At 37.0% G+C, this 24,589-nt stretch overlaps 1 protein-coding gene across 1 annotated transcript in view; it reads left to right on the top strand.

Moving 5' to 3' along the window:
- The first annotated feature begins 835 nt into the window (after window positions 1–835).
- Window positions 836–24,589, top strand: part of LOC147497136 (uncharacterized) — a 43,380-nt gene continuing 19,626 nt past the window's right edge. The window contains exons 1-2 of the mRNA XM_086562769.1: window positions 836–1,202; window positions 1,810–2,178. Of these exons, the coding sequence (XP_086418895.1) occupies window positions 836–1,202; window positions 1,810–2,178 (736 nt within the window). The remainder of the gene's footprint in view (window positions 1,203–1,809; window positions 2,179–24,589) is intronic.

The raw sequence follows: 24,589 nt of genomic DNA, 5'->3' as shown, positions 1-24,589 counted from the left end.
AACAAGATATGATTGAATGAATAACAACTATTTTATTTTTCTAATGAATGATATTCAATGATTTAAATAACTAATCTAAAACAAAGAATGAAACTAATTAATGGAATGAAAACTAAGTAATTAACTAATCTAGATCTAACTTTTTCTAACCCTAAACTCCATTAACATTAGCTTCCTAACCTAACTGCCATTAACAAAGAGTCAAGCTTTTGTTTTTATACTTCCAGATCCAAAAATCGTGCATGGGCTTGGAGCCATGTTTTGGGCCAGAGAATCAGGCCCAAAACCCAATTCTTTCAGTCCAAAAAGGCCTCTTCAGCTAGATTCGGCTTCAACAGACTTTTTGTCCACTTCTGCTCCTCTGATTGGGTCAAGGCTTGGACCATTGCAAAGCTCTTTCCGAGCTGGTCGTTTTGACATAAGGTAGGCCCAATTCCGATGTCTGAGTCCAAAGATATGGCATTCGGAAGTTCTGCTGACTTTTGCTCCTTTATCTCGCTAAAGTGGCACATTTCTGCACATAATGGACTTTGAAGCCTGAAATGTATAAAAACACGTAATCAGTATTAACTCTTACTTATTATTCACATAATTGGTTTAACAGTATGATTATTAAGGGGTTAAAACTACAGTTTTGGGCTCTTATCATCTAACATGTATAATCCTGGGTGGCGTAACCACCCCAATTTATCTTGGTCTAAATGTATACATCAGCGGAGGTCCCGTAGGTAACTCAAACCCGGTGCAAGAGTATGCAGCCCAACCCCCAAAACCCTCACCTTTATAGGAAACCCTTGCCCAGTTAGCACAATTGGTCACCAAGTTGGAAGTTCAGATGGGTCAAATTGCTAGTAATTTAAATGAGAGAGAGAAGGGTAAGTTTCCTAGTCAACCAGTGGCTAACCCAAGGGGTCAGTTTGAAATAGGTTCTAACTTGAACCAAGACCACCAGGAGCAAGCCAAGTCTATCACTATTCTTAGGAGTGGTAATAATATTGATAATAAGGTTGAGATGCCTAGGGACGCTGAGGTCATATCTAAACCTATAGAGTGTGAGCAGGAGGAGAGTGATGTGAGTGAATCTGATAGTCATAATACTTTTAGGAAGGGTGTAGAACCTCCTACTTCTATGGAGACTAACCCTGTGCCAGCTTATATACCTAAAGCTCCTTTTCCTCAACGTTTGATTCAAGCTAAGAAAGGTTCTATTCTTAATGAGATAATGGAGAAGTTTAAACAAGTTCAAATTAATATTCCGTTACTTGATGCTATAAAACAAGTTCCTTCCTATGCTAAGTTTCTTAAAGATTTGTGTACACAAAAATGTAAGTTGGATGTGCACAAGAAAGCTTTCCTTACTGAGCAAGTGAGTTCTATTATCTAGAACCGAACCCTGCCTATGCTTAGATATTCAGGATGCCCTATTATTTCTTGTGTTATTAGTGATTGAGAAGGCATTACTTGATTTAGGCGCTAGCGTTAATTTGTTACCTTATTCGGTTTATTTATAGCTTGGTTTTGGTAAGTTGAAACCTACGCCAATTACTCTTTAATTGGTACATAGGTTTATTAGGATTCCACGTGGTATTATTGAGGATGTTTTGATTTAGGTTGATAAATTTTATTTCCCTATTTATTTTATTGTTCTAGATACACAACCTGTTCAAGTTCTTAAACACCATATTCCGGTCATCTTAGGTCGTCCCATTTTAGCCACTTCTAATGCTATTATTAACTGTCATAATGGAGTGTTAAAGCTTTCTTTTGGTAATATGACTACATAACTTAATGTGTTTAATGTGGGTCAAGAACCTCCTGAACCTGATGATTTTTGGGATGTTAATCTTATTGATAGTATAGTTCACGAGACTTTCTTAGAGAGTTATTTTGATGACCCTCTTGAGTCTTGCTTAATTAATTCTGGTAGTGGTTGTGATGTAGATGATGTCATTTGTGAAGTTAATGTGTTGCTTGATGCAACCCCAATTTTAGAAATTGATACATGGAGAGCCACAATAGAGCCTCTAACTCCATCTGAGTCTACCCCAGCTTCTTCCATAGAGAGTCCTCCTAAGCTAGAGTTGAAACCATTACCTGATACTCTTAAGTATGTCTTTCTGCGACCTGATGATTCTTTCCCAGTTATTATTGCTTCTAATCGTGATAGTGAACAAGAGGGTAAATATTAGGGTTTTTAAAGAGCATAGAGCAGCTTTAGGGTGGAATATTGCTGATATTAATGGTATAAGCCCAATGGATTATATGCATCATATTCATCTTGAGAAGCATTCTAAACCAACCCGTGAGTTTCAAAGACGGCTTAATCCTAACATGAAAGAGGTAGTGAGAGTAGAGGTTCTCAAGTTGTTAGATACGGGTATCATTTATCCAATCTCCGATAGTAAATGGGTGATTCCTATTCAGGTTGTCCCTAAAAAGTTTGGGCTTACAATAGTTGAGAATTCCAAGGGCGAGTTAGTTCCCACCCGTATGACTACTGGGTGGCATTTTTACATTGACTATCGTAAGTTGAATTTGGCCCACTAGGAAAGATTATTTTCCCCTTTCGTTTATTGATCATATGCTTAAGAGGTTAGCCGGTCATAAGTACTATTATTTTCTTGATGGTTAGTCTGGTTATTACTAAATATGTATTACACCTGAAGATCAAGAAAAGACTACTTTTACTTGTCCTTTTGGAACTTTTGCCTACCGTCATATGCCTTTTGGATTATGTAATGCACCAGGTACCTTCTAGCGATGCATGCTTAGTATTTTTCTGATATGGTAGAAAGGTTTCTTGAGGTGTTTATGGATGACTTCTCCATGTTTGGTAATTCTTTTGATAAGGGTTTGCACCATTTAGAATTAGTGTTAATTAGGTATAAGGAGAAGAATCTTGTGTTGAAATGGGAGAAGTGTCATTTTATGGTTTAATAGGGTATTGTTCTTGGTCATATTGTTTATAGTAAAGGAATTGAGGTCGATAAGGCCAAGATTGATGTCATTTCTAATCTTCCACCACCTAAGACTATGAAAGATATTAGGTCATTCTTAGGTCATGCTGGATTTTATAGGCGTTTCATTAAAGACTTTAGTAAGATTTCTCGTCCCCTATGTAATTTACTTGGTAAGGACTCATTTTTGTCTTTGATGATGATTGTTTGAAAGCTTTTGAGAAGTTTAAGCATTTATTGACTACCACTCCTATCATACAACCGCCTGATTGGAGTGTGTCTTTTGAGTTAATGTGTGATACGTCTGACTATGCAATTGGGGCTATTTTAGGTCAACGGTTTAACAAGTAGCCCCATGTTATTTATTATGCTAGTCGAACACTTAATAATGCACATATGAACTACACTACAACTGAGAAAGTGTTGTTAGCTGTTGTGTTTGCTTTAGACAAATTTTTGTCTTATCTCATAGGGTCTAAGGTTGTCGTGTTTACTGATCATTCGGCTTTGAAGTATCTCCTTACTAAGAAGGATGCTAAAGCACGTCTGATTTGTTAGGTACTCTTGTTGCAAGAGTTTGATATAGAGATTAGGGATAAGAAGGGTACAGAAAATGTGAAAGTTGACCACTTGTCTAGACTTATGGTAGAGTTTTCTACTGATATTTTGCCTGTGAATGAGTCTTTCTTTGATGAGCAACTTTTTGTTATATCCTAGTCGCCTTGGTATATGGATATTGTTAACTATCTTGTAACAAAACAGTTTCCCTCTCATTGGAGACAACAGGATAAATCTAAGTTTCTTGCTGAGGTTAGGAATTTTTTTTGGGATGATCCATACTTGTTTAAGTCATGCCCTGATCATATTGTTAGGAGATGTGTCCCTAAGAGTGAGTTTCATAGTATTCTCTCTTTTTGCCATGACCATGAATGTGGTGGTCACTTTAGTCCTAAAAAGACAGCTGCAAAGGTTTTGCAATGTGGATTTTATTGGCCTACTCTCTTTAGGGATGCACATGAGTTTTGTTTGAGTTGTGATAGATGCCAGCGTACAGGTATTATTTCCCATAGGAACATGATGCTTTTTTCCCCTATTTTAGTTGTGGAGCTTTTTTATGTATGGGGTATAGACTTCATGGGTCATTTTCCTTCTTCCTTTGGTTATCCTTATATCCTTGTTGTCGTAGACTATGTTTCTAAGTGGGTTGAGGCGGTGCCATGTAAAACGAATGATCATAAAGTCGTAGTTAACTTTTTAAAATATAATATATTTTCTCATTTTGGTACTCCTTGTGCAATTATAACTGATAATGGTACTCATTTTACACACCGAGCATTTGAATCTTTAATGAAAATGTACTTTATTACTCATAAGCTTGCTACCCCATACCATCCTCAAACTAGTGGCCAACTTAAAGTATCTAATAGGGAAATTAAACGGATTTTAGAAAAGACTGTACAACCTGACCATAAGGATTGGTCTCAACGTCTTAATAATTCTCTTTGGTCTTATAGAACTGCTTATAAGACTCCTGATAATCGTAAAAATATAGTCTTACTCACAAATAAAGGGATGAAACTCTAAACGAAAGTAAAACTATAAACTGTGGCTTATACTAGACTTATCAAAGATATTTATTTTCTACTCTCGATCCTATTGACATAGAGTTGGAATAGAAGATTCGTTCCACTTCTAGTTCTTTAGCATTCAAGTTTTCTATAATTGATGGTCTATCCAAGGTCAATGAGAGATTTACGAAGGGAATTTATACTACGATGTGAATTCAAATAACAAGATACAAATAATGGAATGACAGAATGATAGGAGTTGAATCTAGATAAAAAATTAGGGGAATTTGATTCCACCTTGAATCCAACTTAATAAACTAGCATAGATTTGTTGTAAACCAATTCTTACGTTCTTACAGTAAGAATTGGTCGTTCTAATCCCTAATTATACATGGTATTTCTACCAATTCATAATTAGCATGTGAGGTCGTCCACCCATTCTCATGGTGAATCAACGACCTTCTAGAGTGGAATAGATTCTTACAACAATTCTATACTACACAATCAACTTTTCATCAAGGCTTCCTCAAACCCCTCTAATGGAGGTTTAGCCTTGATTCATCAAACTATCATTTCCAATTGAATTAAAACTAGACATAATATAAAGATTTAAACTTTACTAATTTAACTACTCAAGAATTGAAATCCAAATTAATAACTATGAAATGAATAGCAAACACTAATTGAAATTAGATCTAAACAAATTTAAATGACAAAATTGAAATTAACAAGAACTACTATTTTATTTATCTAATGAAATGAAGAACAATGACTCAAATAATTAATCTAAAACAAGGAATGAAACTAATTAATTACTCATTGAAATTAAAAAAACTAGATCTACAAGCTATTCTAATGGATACTTTCTATTCTAAGCTATCTAATTATATCTTTCTTAAGAGCTAAGTCTTGTTTTATGTAAAGGAGGAGACCAGATCCACAATTTCGTGCATGGGCTGAGGAGCCATGTTTTGGGCCAGAAAATCGAGCCCAAAGCCCAATTTCTTCAATCCATAGAGCCCGTTTCAACTAGCTTTGACTTCAGCAGACTTTTTGTCTACTTTTGCTCCTCCGATTGAGTAAAGGCTTAGACCATTGGAAAGCGCTTTCTGAGCCGGTCGTTTTGACGTAAGGTAGGTCCAAATCCGAGGCCTGAGTCCAAAGATATGCTCTTCAGAAGTTCTACTAACTTTTGCACTGTTTCTGCCCGTGTTGACTTTTCAACTTTTTACCGGCTTTATAAAGGCTTTGTCTCATTGAATCTTGGATTTTATCATAGAACTTCTTAGCAACCAACCCTTTGCTCCTTTATATCGCCAAAGTGGCACATTTCTACACATAATTGAGTTTCATGCCTGAAATACATAAAAGCACATAATTAGCATTAACTCTTATTTATTACTCACATAATTGGTCTAAAAGTAGTATTATTAAGGGGTTAAAACTACAGTTTTGGGCTCTTATCAAACCATCCCCAAATAGCATTTTGCTTGTCCTCAAGCAAATATGAGAAATTAGCATAAGTGACCAAAAATGGAGTTCTAACTAATCTCGTTTCACCGACTGCGATTGCATTGACCATATGCAACAAGGCCTTAAACCACTAGGAATTCCCTAGTGGACGAGTTATAGCCTCGTGAGAGTTTTCCAGTGAAGGTACTCACAAACTTCATCTATACTACAACGACTCAGAAATAACTATTGTTTCCTTATTTATGTCTCAATTATCTATGCATCTCACTAGCAATGATTACAGAATAATCAAGTCGAAACCTAAGCTAATATATGCATAATAATCTATCATCTACGAATAAAAATATATACAATGAGTAATACTATGAGATGAACTAGCAGGTCCGTTTATGAAAACTTGGAATAACGTCCTTAAGTAGGTCCTTACATAAATGTAAAGACAAAAACCACTCTGATTTTTCCGCTCAAGTTTTGCTATTCCAGTGTGCAGTGGGCACACTTTATCTTACAATCTCTATGACACACAAGGAAGTCGGAGTCGATCAAACACATCTGCCACTTACTATCACACTAACCTATTCCTAATTGAGCTAGAGGTCTTTATTAGGTGTTGCGGGGATTAGGAGATGGTTTTAAGAAGGAACAAAATGGATATTCAAAAAGGACTAGTCTAAGATAATAGAGGTTTCATATTATGTAACTAGAGAAACCCTTGTTCTTTACTTTTGCTTCTACACTTTGTTTCCATCCTTAGCCATATTTTTCTTTTTTCTTTGGCTTTTAACTCCTTTGATTCTATTTTTTTTTGGAGTTCTAACTCTTTATTTTTTTTATTTATTTATTATTTATATTTTTTTTTATTTGGATGCAAACTTCTTTTTCTATTTGAAGCGACTAACGAATTCTTGATTACGAAGGTTCTTCTCTTTTCTATTCTTCATCTCTATTCTCAGACTTATTCAAAGAATTGGGTAGGTTGATTTTTTTTTTTTTTTGTTTTGTTTTGTAATAGGGTAAAGGATTTGTGGTCTATGAAAGGCTAAATAAAGGCTCAGAGGGGCGACTAGCGGAAAATAAGTCATAGGTTTGAATTTCTGGCTATATCGATCCAAAGAGGGCCTAAATTCTTACTTAAGATATGGTATAGTAATCAAACAAGTGGACGTGTGATTTATCTATCTAGATTTTACTTCTCCCTTGTGTCATTTCTCAAATGTTCACTCATATAAGGCTTTAGGCTATATTCTCACAGGATTTGTAGAATAAGTACTCTAGCCTAGTGATAAAACGCTAAAATTGAATGTCTTACCTACGAAATGAACGATGAACTCAAAACGTAAGTAAAACTAAAACTATCTTATGATGCTTATATTTATCAAAGTTTCTACTCTCAATCCTATGAGATATAGTGGAGTAGGAAGTTCGTTCCACTCCTAGTGCTCTAGCATGTAATTGTTTTCTAATCTAATTAGTTGGTCTTAAGTCAATGAGAGCTTTACAAAGGGTGTTATACTACGATACAATATGAAATTGATTATTTGAATTTAAACACGAATGCTATGGAAATATGATTGTGCTTGAATCTAGATAAAGGATTAGAGGGGAATTGAATCCACCTCGAATCCAACTTAATAACCTAACATAGATTCTTGTATCTCGATTCTTACGTTCTTACGGCAAGAAATTTGAGTTCTAATCCCTAGTGTTCATGGCATTTCTACCGAGTACTAACTAGCATGTGAGGTCGTCCACCCATTCTCATGGCGAATCACGACCTTCTAGATTGGAATAGATTCTACAATGTTTCTACACTATACCACTAAGTTTTCATCAAGGCTTCATCAACCCCTCTAATGGAGGTTTTAGCCTTGAGTCATCAAACCATCATTTCCCATTTCATTATAACTACACATCATATTAAAATTCTAACTTAACTAAATTAACTAACAATGGTTCAATCTATTTAAACTACTGAATGATAATCAACAAGAATTAAAATCAGATCTATAAATTGAAATAACACAATTCGAAATTGAGAAAACAACTATTTTATTTATCTAATCAATCAAGAACAATGATTCAAAGACTTAATCTAAAACAAGAATTTAAAATGGAACTAAAGCTTAATTTAATTAATGAAAACATATCTAGAATTATCTATATTATTTTAGGTTTAACTAACTACCATTAACAAAGTGTGAAGCTTTGGTTTTTATACTCTCAGATCCAAAAATCGTGCATGGGCTTGGAGGCATGTTTTGGGCCAGAGAATCAGGCACAAAACCCAATTCTTTCAGTCCAAAAAGGCCTCTTCAGCTGCAGTTGGCTTCAACAGACTTTTCCCCCGTCCACTTATTCTCCTCTGATTGGATCAAGGCTTAGACCATTGGAAAGCTCTTTCCGAGCCGGTCGTTTTGACATAAGGTAGGCCTCATTCCGAGGTCTGAGTCCAAAGATATGGTCTTCGGAAGTTCTGTTGACTTTGTGCACTGTTTCTGCCTGCGTGGAATTTGACTTTTCATCTTCTGACCGGACTTTACAGAGGCTTTGTCTTCTTGAAAATTGGCCTTTAATCACAGAACTCCTTAGCAACCGACCTTTGCTCCTTTATCTCGCTAAAGTGGCACATTTCTGCACATAATGGACTTTGAAGCCTGAAATGCATAAAAACACGTAATCAGTATTAACTCTTAATTATTACTCACATAATTGGTCTAAAAGTATGACTGTTATAGGGTTAAAACTACAGTTTTGGGCTCTTATCACCTAGATTTTAGAAACTTACTGCCAACAATCATAGATACTCATGTAACATATTTATAGATAGATGCAAGGATTATTACCTACATATTAGCCTAAGTTTCTAAAACTATTCTAATGCAAAAGCTACATGAGACTTCTAGATTATTGAGAGCATAGAGAAAGAAAACAATACCAATATTCCTAAGTGTATAGCATACTTTTTATTTATATTTTTAAAATTTTTGAATTTTTTTTGCTAGAAAACAAGTGCATATTATACATATCTATATCCTAACAGATGCCTTAATTACACGTGTTTCTATGCCCCCCTTGATAAGTGCTCAAAAAGTGCTATTTAACCCTCGATTATGCCTCTTGTTTAGCCATCTTAGTGGACTAATAGTGTTTATAAGTTGTGTTTTAAGATTCTACAGGTGAAAAAGAGAGTTTTGTCGAATATTAGAGAAAAAGGGGTAAAATGGAGCAATTCGGAGCATTAAGGATCACATGGGAAGCCCGTGGACAATCATGGAGAAGGCCAAGGAATTAGAGCTATGAAAGATGTGACTTGGACCTATTTTAAAGCCTATTTGGAAGCCCAAGGCCAAAGGATTCGTTGCTTGGACCAAAGCCCGCAAAAGAGGATAGAAGGATGGAGCAAAAGAGGGAAAATAGACTTCTGAGTCTGAGACTCATGGATCATGAGTCTGGACTCAATGCTCACATCTGGGACGCATAGATCGTGAGTCCAGACACATTTCTTGAGTCTGAGACGCAAGGATAATGAGTCCAGACGCATGAATCGACACTGTAGCCAATTCCTTCTCAGTTTTGGACATGAAGTTGGACTCTGAAAGAAGTCTATTTGTATTAGGAAACAAATGACGATTTGGAATGCTTCTAGAGCTCATTGTAACCCCTATAAATAGAGGACCTAAGTGCCTCATGTAATTTTCCAATTCACTTATATTCTTGTCTCCAGAACTTGAGGCAGAGAGAGATTAATAATAAAAGATCGGTTTTAACTAGCTGAGTCTTAATAAATTAGTCTTTCTAGTCTTATGTTCTTCAACTCTTCTTCTTCTCGTTCTTCGTGTTTTTCCTTCTATATAGAAGGCTAATCTTCTCCTTCAAGGGAGGAGATGAAGCCGGTGCTTAAGGTTTAATGATTCTTCTGGTTTATGGTGTTCTTCAATCAGGTTAGTTCTTTATGTTTTTAGTTATTAGTTCCATTACCCACACCAGGGGATGGAAGTATAGATTAAGGTTTTTATTTATTACAATTGAATATCATGCTAGTTTAGGGTTTTATTTATTGCAATTGAATATTTGCTAGTAATATGCTTTTATTTATTGCAATTGAATATAATGCTAGAATATAGTTTTATTTATTGTTTTTGAATATTATACTATTATTCTCTACTCTTCTTCTAATTGTGTAGTGTTTTAGAGTAAGGGAAGTATTCCTTGTGTTTGCCTTAGATGGTGATTCATTGAATAGCTGCCCAAGCTCACATAAAAGGAAAGAAGATACTAGTAACATGAATATAGGAACAACCTTAAGTAGAGTTAATTGTTTAACGATGTTTCACCCAAAAAGGCATTGGCACTCGCTCGATTGCCCGATTGTAGTCTACTTGGAGAACAACATGAAGCAAAAAGTCATTGAATCAAAAGCATTGGTGGATTTGAATCTCTTGAATCTATCTCTCTCATATTCTCTCCTTATTTCCAATTCTTAGCTTTAGTATAAGTTACTTAGTTTAGTTTAGTTTAGTTTAGCATTAGAATCTACAATATCTATAATCATAGTTTTTAATCCCTCAAACCCCCTTTCCAGTCCTGTCCTTCATATAAACATACACTTAAAAGTGGAACTATACCCTACTCATCCTTTATTTATTGAGGGATAATTAGGTTTTGATACGCTTCTCTTTTGTTCAACGACCATACCATCATCTATCTACATCATTCATACACATCTCACACACAAAAAGAGGCAGTGTCAAATGGCGCCGCTGCCGTTTTAAGTTGTTTATGTTTAATGTTTTCTTTCAAGATTAGAAGTTTGGATCTTAAGGTAATTTTAGCCGTATCATCCATCTTTTTGAGAAAGAGGGAAGCTTGAAGGACATCTCGAAGACAAGATCTACCATCCAGGTTAGTCGAATCTTCATTCTTTTTATTTCATTCTTAGTTTAGTTGCATCATAATTAGTTTAGTTTTATTACTTTCTAGTATAATTGCATTTAGGATGTTTTCAACAATTGAAGTTGTAAGCCAACACAGTGAAATATCAAACTCTAGTGTTTCTTGTCTGAATCTTGACAAACGGACTATCGTCTGTGGGACGTGGTACTTAAGCAATCTAAGTGATTCACCATAACCCTAGAAGAGACAGCTTTAGACAACGGGCGAGATACTAGCTGCAAAGCCCAACCAAGTTGAAGGAAAGTAGTTTTTCATATTAGTATAATTTAGAATAGTTGCATATTAGTTTAAATGCATTGAAGCATAATAGGATAGTTTTCATCATCTTCGCATAGCAAGAATACTAGACATGATTGATATAATGCATGCACACAATGATGGAGGTGTTTTGGACATCAATAATCCTGAAGCTATCCCACCCATGCAAGCACAACAGAGGAAGAAGTTGAGCGATTTCTATTCGCCAATCATTGGAGACCCACCCAGCAGTATTGTTTTTCCAGAAATAGAAGCTAACCAGTTTGAGCTTAGAGCATCAGTAATCTCTATGCTTCCAAAGTTTAACGGTTCAGACAATGTTCAGCCTTATGTTCACATGAACAAATTTCTATCAGTCCTCAGAACTTTCAAGAACCAGAATATCAGGGATGAGAGTATCAAGTTAATTCTTTTTCCACTCTCACTCGAAGGTAAAGCATCCGAAAGGTTAACTGCAGAACCGATCAATTCAATCAACAACTGGGAGAAGTTAAGAACAAAGTTTATGAACAAGTTCTACCCACCCCAAAATACAGATGCCATGCAGCAAGCCATCAGCAATTTCAAAGGGAAGGTGACTGAAGAATATCATCAAAGCTGGGAGAAATTCAATAATCTGCTAGTCTCATGTCCACATCATGGTTATGATAAGAGCACACTAGCTTATTTTTTCTTTCGAGGACTTTCTACTATGAACAAGCAGATGATACAGTCAATGCACAAAGGCAAGTTTACATCAATGGATGGAGAGGAAGCTTACAACTTTCTCGAGAATTTAGCTGAAGAAACACAACAATGGACTACTAGCAACGAGGATGTCGCTAGCATGGAGGGGGAGCCAAAGCAATTTGGTTACCAAGCACATGAACAATCAGATCAAGAACTGAAGTCTACATTGGCCAGCCTGGCCACCAGCATTGAAACTCTGAGTAAGAAATTTAATCAGTTCTCTATGAATCCCTCCAAGTTCAACAAGTCTCAAGATAAATCTCTCCCAGTCATGCAAGCTAGCCAATACTGCGAAGTCTGTTCGGACACTTCCCATGCAACTCTAGAATGTCCTGGTTACTATCAACATGCATCAGTTGGAGAGTACAATATAAACTCATTTCAGAGGCCCAACCAAGGTGGTAATAACTTTCAAGGTAATTATTGGAGATAGAATGCTGGACCCCTAGGTTCTCAAGATCAAAGTTATATTCCACAGACAAGTCAAGTTTCACAGTTGGTCCCTCAACAACAATTATACTCTCAACAAAATTCCAATACAAGTGGAAAGTTAGTGCCTGATCCTAGGAGAAATTATGCCGCGACCTGCCAACCCTGAGAATGCAATTACTTTGCTATCACGAAAAAATCAGAAGTTTGAAAGTGTTCTAGAGCTTCTTGCACAGTCTCAGCTCAATCTCCAGCAATCTCAGGCAAGTCAATGTTCTAGAATGGAGTCTCTAGAGGCTAAGGTCGACCAACTCACCACTGCTTTGTCTATAAAGACACAAGCCACTCAACCTAGCATATTGGAACCAATATTGAAGAGTGAAGATGTATGTCACATTGGGACAACTTCTAGTACTGATCACCTCCATGATCATGTCAACTCAGTTACTACTCTCAGATCAGGATTGAAGATAGACAACAAGGTTGACTTACCTTCTCATGATGACATTGCTACAGAGCAATCGGTCAAGATTTCAAATGAAGTTCAAAAGGAAGTGGGGGAAATCCTTTCCACTCCCATTTGTCAAGATGACCAAGACAAGATATGCAAGAATGACAAAAAGAAAGAAGAGCAAACACATTTTGATGTGTTTGTACCGAAGGCACCTTTTCCTATGTTTTTTGCTCAAAGCAAAAAGGACAAGCAATTTTTAGAGATGAAGGAGGCATTTGAGAAAGATAACATCAATATCCCCTTTCTCAAAGCAATCAAGCAGTTGCCATCATATGCCAAATTCTTGAAGGATGCATGCAACATAAAGAGAAGTACTCATGTTCCAAAGCAAGCATTTCTAGCTGGACAAACAACATCTATTATCCATCAGCAAGCTCCAGTAAAGCTCAAAGATCCAGGAAGTCCTACAATATCATGCAAGATAGGAGAAAAATTCATAGGTAATGCTCTTTTAGACCTTGGTGCTAGTGTTAATCTCTTGCCATATCATGTGTACCAAGCATTGGGCCTAGAGAACCTAAAGCCTACACAAGTCAAATTAAAGTTAGCTGACCGCTCTACCAAGATTCCCAGAGGCATAGTTGAGGATGTTCTTGTTCAAGTAGCCGATTTCTACTATCCAGTGGATTTCATTGTGATAGACACCCAGGAAACCTTTGATAAAATTCCAATTATTCTAGGTCGACCTTTCCTCGCTACCGCAAAAGCTTTGATAAATAGTCACAACGGTGAAATGAAGATCAACTTTGGTAAGATGTCCATGGACATAAATATCTTTCACCTGTTGCATAAAGATTGTGATGAAGCCGAAGGTGGAGAGGTCTACTTCCTTGATAGCATGATACAAGAATTCATCCCATTTGAAGATACAATTGAAAGTGCTCAATCTACAAAAAACTATGATGAACCTGAGAACCACACCACAGAGGCGTTGCTAGCCATGTTCTTAGAATCTCTGTAGAAAATTCAGGATTTAAGTGAGCAGAATGGAAAATTGGCAGAGAGAGTATCATACCTTGAGAAAATGAACTCTACATTTCAGGATGAACAACAGACTTCTGCCCAGAAAAATTAGTTACTAGAGAATCAGCTTAAAGAAGTTTTGGAAAAACAACAGAATCTAGAAACTGAAATGAGTCTTCTAAAGCAGAAAGTGGACCATATTGATAAGAAGCATTGCACTGTTGAAGCCTCTTCTACACCATCATTGTCTGAACGAGAGAAGTATGTGAAACAGTATACCACCCACCTTGAGCGCAGTCAGCAACACATCCATTATCATTATTGTGGTGGTAAAGGGCACATCAGATACTATTGTCCTGTTAGAAAGAGAGATTTTCGTCAACCTTCTACACAAGGGAACCACAAGGCCTATCACACAATCATCAGACCTGAAATAGTTCAAGGTAGAGAAGCAACTTCACCAACAATCTTTCCAGCATATCAAGGAGTATTTTTGATGACCCACAAGGTGAGACCTCCTCCAAAAGCGTTAAATCGATTTGGGTAAGAAAATCTGAGCTCCTCACTCCAAATTGATAATGCATGATATAAAGTCTTGAGAATCTGTCTTTAAAAGACTCACATTACGTCTTGGGGATCTGACGTAAAAAGACCTAAAAATTCGGCATCAATGGTAACATCTTCCCTTTTTCTCATTCATTTCATTTACTTAATTTCTATACATTGAGGACAATGCATATGTTAAGTTGGGGGAGGGTGTACTTGAGAAATGAATTTTGAAAATTAATTTTCAAAAAAAACAAAAATATTTTTGTTTCTATATCAGCAGCATGAGAAAAATGAATTTTAAATGATGAGTCCGATATATATTCTATCTTTGCTTAGTGTTGAGTTTGATAGATAGTTGATATTATTGATTTCATTACCGATTAGACTATTTATTATGCTCGGACATAGTTCTTGTTGATAGAATTCTTTATCAAGGCACCACCATAGTACTTGGTCAATTTTGTGTACTTTTGCTAGAAGAGAGATTTAAACCCCTAGTAAACTGGAAGTAGAGTTTTTAGACTTAGCCTGTGAGACTTGAGCTTTATACCCATTTTTTGGAGAGTTCTTACGAGAAAAATTCGAGTCTTAGTGACTTAACATCTTTTAGTTCTTTATGTCGTTATAATATAATCTCATTATTTTGTTGATTTGGTTAATCACGAAGTGACATCAACTGGGGAGATAGCCATTAGGTCTTGTAGTCTATTCGAAACAGAGTATCATACTGATAAGTCAAGTAGTAAACCCATTCAGCCTTTATCCCACCTAGTAGGACCATCATGTTAAACCCTTTTGCGTCTTATAAGCCATTTTCTTTCATAAAACCTTCTACCCTTTACCCGACTCCAGACAAGGACTATAGCCAAAATCTTTATCAGCCATACCCATATGTTTCTGAGAATACGAGGGGCACAAGGAGGAAGAAAGACCACAAAAGGAAGATTACAAGGAAATATTAGAGAGATACAATGAAGTCCATCATTCTGTTCAAAGTGAAAGAAGCTAGTGGAAAACAAGCATATCCAGTACTAATCAAGGATATACCACTGGGTTTTAACTAAAAAAAAAAAAAAAAAAAAAAAAAAAAAAAGTTGAACAGAATGGATGGAAAAGCTAAGACAAAGGAAAAAATTTCTCTACAATACAAAATTTGAAGAAATCTTCCAAAGAAAGAAGCAAAAACCCTTAGTGTTTTTCAGAAACAACCTTAGAATCCTTTTTACCTTCCCTTCATAAACCAATACTCAAGCCAAGTTACAATCCATGACTTATCACTACAGTATGGTACGAAGTCTAGAATAGGTGAGAGGATGCTAAAGTGAAGGACCCGACACTTCATATGTGATTGACATTCTTTCCATGAGACTACTTTTATTCAGAAGTTTGTTTTTCAAGGTAGTATGTGGGATATTCGTATGCATTATTCTTTTCCCCACATACATGAGGTAAAATAGTAGACCATCTTCTGAGAGATTCCTTTTTGAGAGTATAACCGGTGACGATTGAAAGTCGAGATTATCTACCTATGGTAAACTAGGCATTCCATTTCTTGGATAGGAGAGTATAGAAAATTGACTAAGTACAAACATAAGCCTTGATTAAGAATTTTGTCAATTTTTACTATCTCCCATCATAATCTATGAGTCTTTGCAGCAATGTAGTTAGCAATGGATACCGTCTGTTGGAGTAAGCACTAAATGGGTAAGGAATTTATCTCTCTGAAAAATACTATCATTCTTGAACATGCTATTGATTGATTTTGTGGGTATATCACTTGAAAACCCTCACGAGACTATAACTCGTCCTTTTTGGGGAACTTAAAGGTTTAAAGCCTTGTTGCATATGGTAAATGCAATCGCGATGCCTGCGAAAATGAGTTAGGATTTTATTTTTGTTATTAGGATGTGATTTTGATCACTTATCTATTTTTTATCTTATTTGCTAAGAGACTAGCAAATGGCTAGTTGGGAGTTGTGATAAGTGCTCAAAAAGTGCTATTTAACCCTCGATTATGCCTCTTGTTTAGCCATCTTAGTGGACTAATAGTGTTTATAAGTTGTGTTTTAAGATTCTACAGGTGAAAAAGAGAGTTTTATAGAATATTAGAGAAAAAGGGGTAAAATGGAGCAATTCGGAGCATTAAGGATCACATGGGAAGCCCGTGGACAATCATGGAGAAGGCCAAGGAATTGGAGCTATGAAAGATGTGACTTGGACCTATTTTAAAGCCTATCTGGAAGCCCAAGGCCAAAAGATTTGTTGCTTGGACCAAAGCCCGTAAAAGAGGATAGAAGGATGGAGCAAAAGAGGGAAAATAGACTTCTGAGTCTGAGACTCATGGATCATGAGTCTAGACTCAATGCTCGCATCTGGGACGCATAGATCGTGACTCCAGACACATTGCTTGAGTCTGAGACGCATGGATAACGAGTCCAGACTCATGAATCGACACTGTAGCCAATTCCTTCTCGGTTTGGACATGAAGTTGGACTCTGAAAAGAAGTCTATTTGTATTAGGAAACAAATGACGGTTTGGAATGCTTCTAGAGCTCATTGTAACCCCTATAAATAGAGGACCTAAGTGCCTCATGTAATTTGCCAATTCACTTATATTCTTGTCTCGAACTTGAGGCGAGAGAGAGATTAATAATAAAAGATCGGTTTTAACTAGTCGAGTCTTAATAAATTAGTCTTTCTAGTCTTATGTTCTTCGACTCTTCTTCTTCTCGTTCTTCGTGTTCTTCCTTCTATATGGAAGGCTAATCTTCTCCTTCAAGGGAGGAGATGAAGCCGGTGCTTAAGGTTTAATGGTTCTTCTAGTTTATGGTGTTCTTCAATCAGGTTAGTTCTTTATGTTTTTAGTTATTAGTTCCATTGCCCAGACCAAGGGATGGAAGTATAGATTAAGGTTTTTATTTATTACAATTGAATATCATGCTAGTTTAGGGTTTTATTTATTACAATTGAATATTTACTAGTAACATGCTTTTATTTATTACAATTGAATATAATGCTAGAATTGAGTTTTATTTATTGTAATTGAATATTATACTATTATTCTCTACTTTTCTTCTAATTGTGTAGTGTTTTAGAGTAAGGGAAGTATTCCTTGTGTTTAACTTAGATGGTGATTCATTGAATAGCTGCCCAAGCTCACATAAAAGGAAAGAAGATACTAGTAACATGAACATAGGAACAACCTTAAGTAGAGTTAATTGTTTAACGATGTTTCACCCAAAAAGGTATCGGCACTCGCTCGATTGCCCGATTGTAGTCTACTTGGAGAACAACATGAAGCAAAAGGTCATTGAATCAAAAGCATTGGTGGATTTGAATCTCTTGAATCTATCTCTCTCATATTCTCTCCCTATTTCCAATTCTTAGTTTTAATATAAGTTTAGTTAGTTAGTTTAGTTTAGTTTAGTTTAACATTAGAATCTACAATATCTATAATAATAGTTTTTAATCCCTCAAACCCCCTTTCTAATCCTGTTCTTCATATAAACATACACTTAAAAGTGGAACGATACCCTACTCATCCTTTACTTATTGAGGGATAATTAGGTTTTGATACCCTTCTTTTTGTTCAACGACCATCATCTACCTACATCATTCATATACCACATCTCACACACAAAAAGAGGCAGTGTCAGCCCTCCAAAACAAGAAGCATGCTTTGTCTTCAAAGTATTTTAAATAAAGAGGGTAGGAAAATACCATTGAAATGCGTGAAATTCCAGAACATCTGCAAAACAAGGTTATAACATACTAATATAGGAAAGAAAACTGACGCAACTCTATAAGAGTTCCACCCATAATGGGGTTAATGAGAAACAAATTTGCTTGGGACATAAGCAGACACTAACTGAAATTAACACTTACCTGCACTCCCGTTTAAACATTGTCCTCCTCATTTCCCTCTTCAAAGAGATGAGGTTCCTTCGCATCCTGCCATGCCATGATAACTTGCTAAGCTTGCCGCCGTGTGTCGTCAAGTTGTGCTAATCTGTCTAGTGTTACTATGTTTGATGGGGTGTAAGGAGCAACCAAATGAGGTTGCACCTGCCATCCCGGCCAAGTCATTACTCTAAATGAGCGAACCACCCAATTGGTGGGTTTCATGACTTCAACCCTTTTCCAATCTGTGAACTGGGTACATAATTATGGTAGACAACTAAGCATGATGCGGCAAACCAAAACAGGCATAAGAAGATACTTATGTCGCATACTTTGGCCTCTCTTAAGACTAGCCACTAATACTCGGGGAATGTCATATCGGTGACGTCCCTCAGCTAAAGCAAGGAAAACATCACTAGCGGTACTATTTGCAGAAGTAAACTGCCACTCCCCTAGAATATTCATCAGGATAAATAACATGGTGGTGCCTACATTTAGGGACAGACTACGAAGGGCTATGTTGTAACGCCCTTGGTCCATTATACGAAAGACTCCTCCCCCATAATACTCATGGAAATTTGTATAGTCATAGAGGTATGAATTATCAGTCATATATCCCCACGTGTGAATAGGATTAGGTATTGGTATTCCCAAAACTAATCCTGCCACATACTTATTGAATTCTAGGGGTGTGTCATCAACCGTGATGGAGAATTCTTGTTCTCCATCCTGGCTACAATAGAACTTAATATTATTGTAGAAAAATTCAGTAAGCTTAGGTGAATACTAGTCATCTTCACTTACCAAAAGATGCCTCCATCTGAACTGCATGATCCTCTCGCGGAACCAATGTCCATAAGACTCGCTCCCCAACAAGTGCTCGAAAGACTGCTCCGGTATTAGTATAGGAGAAGTCATCACAAAACTACTCTCTAGAACAGCTGCAACTATCCTGGAACAAACCTCGGAAAACTGGAAATTTTTGGTGCCCACATGGGTCAGGGCACAGGGTGCGCTCAAGGTATTCCTGGGATGGGCGGGGGTTGCGCTCTGTTGGATTCCAAGTTCCAGGCACTTGGGCGCAGGGTGCGCTCACTTTTAGCCTGGGATGGGCGCGGGTTGCGCTCCGAATGAAAACTGGAATTCCAGTGTTTTGGGCCAATGTGGCTCGAGGTTTGGGCTGGAGAGAGAGCGTCGCCGCATTGGGGTAGAATTTCTCTAACAAAGTTACCTAGGGGGCACGGTGGCGCCTCCATCAGGCGTGGGTGCGCTCGAGGGAGCGATTATCGAGAAGTCGCGAATGAAAAATAAGGTAAAGTGGGAATGAAATTTGAGAGATGAATGTGAGATGTAGTTGGGGTTGTGAGTGTAGAATGAATGTAGTTTTTATAGGTTTTAAATTGCTAAACCGAATCGGGAATTTGCTAACAAGCTTTAAGGCTATTTCCGGAAATAATAAAATTTCCACCGAAAATGGAAACAACTCATATTCTTCATTCTAAAATAACCCTAATATCTTTTAGGTTAAATTTAGGATAGAAACTGCCTAACTCATCGAGATTTCATCCTACCACAATATCTATTTATAGCGATGCCCATATCAGCAATATTCTCAGCCCTCACTCTAAAACAACTTCTTAAAATAGATGATCATATAACGAATTATGTTAGGCTAAATAATACCACCCCCCAAACAATTCAGGAAGGTGGGACTAATGATAAAAACAACGCATAATTCAAAATTAACCAACTTATATTAAAATTGAATCCGGCAATATCCGACGTCTTTGAGCCATTTAAGTTTTTATAAGATTTGTGGGTTTGAATAAGGTAGGGAGACTTGTTTTGAAACACCCTAACTAAAAATAATGGCAGGAGGCGCGGTGGTGGTGGTGGCAGTTCAAAATTCTTGAATTTTCGGTGGGTTTTGGTTGTTTAAATTGGTGGAGGTGGTGGTGGGTGTAGTTAGGAGAAGATTTGGCGTGGGTTTTAACTTTGGGCGTGCGTGTATTTAGTTTTTTTTTTTTTTTTTTAGGTTAGGTTTTTAAGCTTTGTTGTTTGTTAATGGCGGTTCGGAGAATGAAACGCGACTGTTGGTGAAAAAAGGAGATGCACGTGCGCGCGAGGTTAGGCTTAAGCCCACTTGATTTTCCGATTTTGTTTTTTGATATTTCGCAACTTCAAACTTAAATTGCCGCTTCGTTACCAGGGCCAATTTTTGCGAATGAGGTATGGAAATGATCAGGAGAGAATCTCCAATCCAATGATCTATAAAATGCTCTAGTCCAACCATTGGTGACATATAAGAAGATGAAAAATACCTCAAAGTGCGTGCATGACGTAAGTTATGCGAATGAATGAAATCTAATTTCATAGATAATGTCAACCCAGATCGGAATATGATTAAAAGGCCTAAACAACACAAATGGACAGTTGAACAATCCAGGGTGGAAACCGGATACCCCACCCCCAAACAAATCTTTGACAACAGAGTTTAAAAAATTTTATTATTTTTTTTAAAAGTGGGTCTTTTAAAGTCAGATCCCCGAGACTTCTTAAATTACTATGTTTGTGACTTTAACAATTTTTTATTTTTTTATGAATAAAATTTAATATAAGAAAAAACAAGAAGGCAATAAATGCATAATTCACACCATAGAGGAACATGACTCAAAAACCGAGAAAACATGCAAGAGTGGAAAAGGTGAATTATGTTAACCATGGACTTAGGATCTGGTACTTACAGCCACACACTCCATAGGGAGGGCCCGGTTACCTGAGTAGTGCACTTACCAATATATAGAAATGAAAGGAAGTACACCAATGAAAAAGGCCAGTCCTCATAGACAGGGTCCTGTAAAAAGACTTTCTCTACATCAGGGGACAATAGCTCGTGAAAATGTGTCAACCGTTGGCCATTAACTTGAAAGGTACTGTTATCCTTAGGATTTACCAAGGTGATTTCCCCATAAGGGGTGACTTCAGTAACCAGAAAAGGACTAGACCAATGGGTTTTTAAATTCCCTGGATAAATATGTAGACGGGAATTGTATAGTAAGACCTTTTGACCTACCACAAACTCTTTGCACAAGATTTGCTTACCATGAACATGTTTCATGTTAGCTTTATAATCATTTGCGAGATCATAAGAGTCGCTACGGATTTCTTCAAGCTCATTCAATTGCAACTTGCGCTTGACACCCGCCTCATCAAAATTGAAGTTAAGGCTTTTTATAGCCCACATAGCATGGTGCTCCAATTCAACGGGCAAATGACAAGGTTTCCCAAATACAAGTCTAAAGGGAGACATACCAATAAGAGTTTTGAAAGCAGTCCTATAAGGCCATAAGGCATCAGATAGATGCTTCGACCAGTTTTTCCTATCAGGATTTACAGTTGTTTCTAAGATCTTTTTGATTTCCCTATTAGAAACTTCTACTTGTCCACTAGTTTGTGGATGATACGGAGTTGCTACCTTATGTGTAACTTCATACTTTTTTACTAGTGATGCAACAACTCTATTGCAAAAATGTGTTCCTCCATCACTAATGATGGCCTTGGGAATGCCAAATCGACAAAAAATATACTCTTTTATGAAAAACACAACTGTCTTATGGTCATTGCTACGGCAAGCCATGAACTCTATCCATTTAGACACATAGTCCACGACAACTAGAATATAAATGAAACTGTGGGAAACTGGAAAGGGACCCATGAAATCAAAGCCCCATACGTCAAAAATTTCTACCACCAAGATTGGATTTAATGGCATCATATTACGCTTCGTGATTCGCCCAAGTTGTTGGCAACGAATACACGCCTTGCAATGCACTTGGGCATCTTTAAAGAGACTAGGCCAATAAAACCCACATTGTAGAATTTTAGCAGCTGTTTTCATACCACTGAAATGGGCACCACACTCTTTTTCATGCCAGAATGAGAGTACCCCATTATATTCCACTGGGGAATACAACGACGAATAATTTGATCCGCACAATACTTAAAAAGGTAGAGCTCATCCCAGTAGTATAGCTTAAACTCTGGCCAAAAACTTCTTACATTCATTTCTTGACCAGTCATAAGGAATAACATCAGACACTAAATAATTCACAATGTCAACATACCATGGTGCAGAAAATATAGCATACAAATGCTCATCCGGAAAAGAGTCCGGTATGGAGTCAGAATCACTTTCATCGTCGTTTGTAAGTCTAGATAAGTGGTCGGCAACTACGTTTTCGACCCCTCGTTTGTCCTTTATTTCTAATGTGAATTCTTACAGGAGAAGAATCCTTCGGATCAATCTCTACTTAGCATCCTTCTTAGCGAGAAGGTACCTAAGGGCTGCATGGTCCGTGTAAACTAGAGGTTTAGAACCAACCAAATAAGGACGAAACTTATCTAAAGCATAAACAATAGCTAAAAATTCTTTTTCAGTAGTTGTATAATTCCTTTGAGCATCCTTTAGAGTTTTACTAGCATAATAAATAACGGTGGATTTAATATCTAGTTTCTGTCCTAAGACAACACCAACTGCATAATCACTAGCACCACACATAAGTTTGAAAGATTTAGATCAATCGGGAGGCTGTATAATGGGTGCAGAAGTTAAGGCGGCTTTTAAAGTTTCAAAAGCCTCTTTACAGTTAAAATTAAAATCAAAGGTGGCCTCCTTTAAAAGAAGATTAGTTAAGGGTCTAGCTATTTTCGAAAAATCTTTGATAAAACGCCTATAGAAACCTGCATTGCCTAGAAAGGCTCTAATATCATGGATAGTCCGTGGTATAGGCTGAGTCGTTATCTTATCTAGTTTGGCCTTATCTATTTCGATGCCCTCACTAGATACGATGTGACCTAGTACTATGCCTTTTTTTTACCATGAAGTGACATTTTTCCCAATTTAAAACGAGACTCTTCTCTTCACATCGCGTTAAAACTTTAGACAGGTTAGACAGGCATTCAGTGAAAGAGTCTCCATAGATAGAAAAAACATCCATGAACACTTCCATGAAACACTCTACCATGTCACTAAATATATGAAGCATACACTGCTGGAAGGTACAAGGAGCATTACAAAGGCCAAAAGGCACTCATTTATAGGCATATGTTATAAAAGGACATGTGAAGGTAGTCTTTTCTTGGTCATCAATATCAATAATAATTTGGAAATAGCCAGAGTAGCCATCCAAAAAACAATAAAAAGCATGACCAGCTAAACGTTCAAGCATCTGATCTATAAAAGGTAAAGGAAAATGATCCTTTCGTGTCATGGCATTTAACCGTCTATAATCAATACAGATCCTCCATTTCATAGGACCATGCGTGACAACATATTCACCCTTGGCGTTACGTACCATGGTAATCCCTAATTTCTTTGAAACTACATGAATGGGACTTACCCATTCACTATCAGAGATTGGGTATATGATACCCGCATCAAGTAACCGTAAGACTTCCTCCCTGACCACTTCTTTCATAGCAGGGTTTAAACAATGCTGAGGTTCGCGGGAAGTCTTTGTATTATCCTCTAAATGGATACGATGAGTGCACACATTAGGGTCAATTCCCTTAATGTCGACTAGGGACCAACCAATCGCAGAACGATGTTCCTTAATCACCATGATCAACCGTGTATCTTCCTCCTTAGATAACAGAGAAGATATAATTACCGGATGACTACCATCCGGATCAAGTTGAATATATTTGAACTCAGGAGGAAGAGGTTTAAGCACCGGGGTTGGAGGAATATCGATAAATGCTTCTGGAGAGTCCTCATCTTGAGTATTGAATACTTGCTTAGGCAGCAGGTCTTCAAACTCTGTATAAAGAGCAACCAAAGGGTCTACGATTTGTGTAAACTTGAAGATGGTGTTGACTTCCTCTATGTAAAAGTCATCGACAAAATCTGAACTTCCAAAAGAAAGGAATTTATGCATATTGTTTTCTAGAAATGTGTTATTAAAGTAATCTTGAGTTAAGCTCTCGATCATGCTAACCTCTCCATCTATAGATGAATCTAGTAACTATTTCATCAGTTTCAAAACATTTACCTTAACCGAAAGATGGCCAAAAGACAAGGACATCGACCCATCGCGGCAGTTTATAAGCGCGTTAGCAGTCGCCAAGAAGGGACGCCCTAAAATGATTAGAACAGAGTCGTTAGCGACTTCTGTATCGAGGATAACAAAATCAGCAAGATAGTAGAAATCCTGGACCTTAACAAGCACATTTTCAACCACACCCTTAGGGTACTTAATTGATCGATCCGCTAATTGCAACGTTATTTTAGTAGGTTG

This window comes from Coptis chinensis, chromosome 5, assembly GCF_015680905.1.
Source record: "Coptis chinensis isolate HL-2020 chromosome 5, ASM1568090v1, whole genome shotgun sequence".
Lineage (NCBI taxonomy): Eukaryota > Viridiplantae > Streptophyta > Magnoliopsida > Ranunculales > Ranunculaceae > Coptis > Coptis chinensis.
Note: the sequence above shows the minus strand (reverse complement) of the source record. Positions and strands in the feature narration are given on the sequence as shown.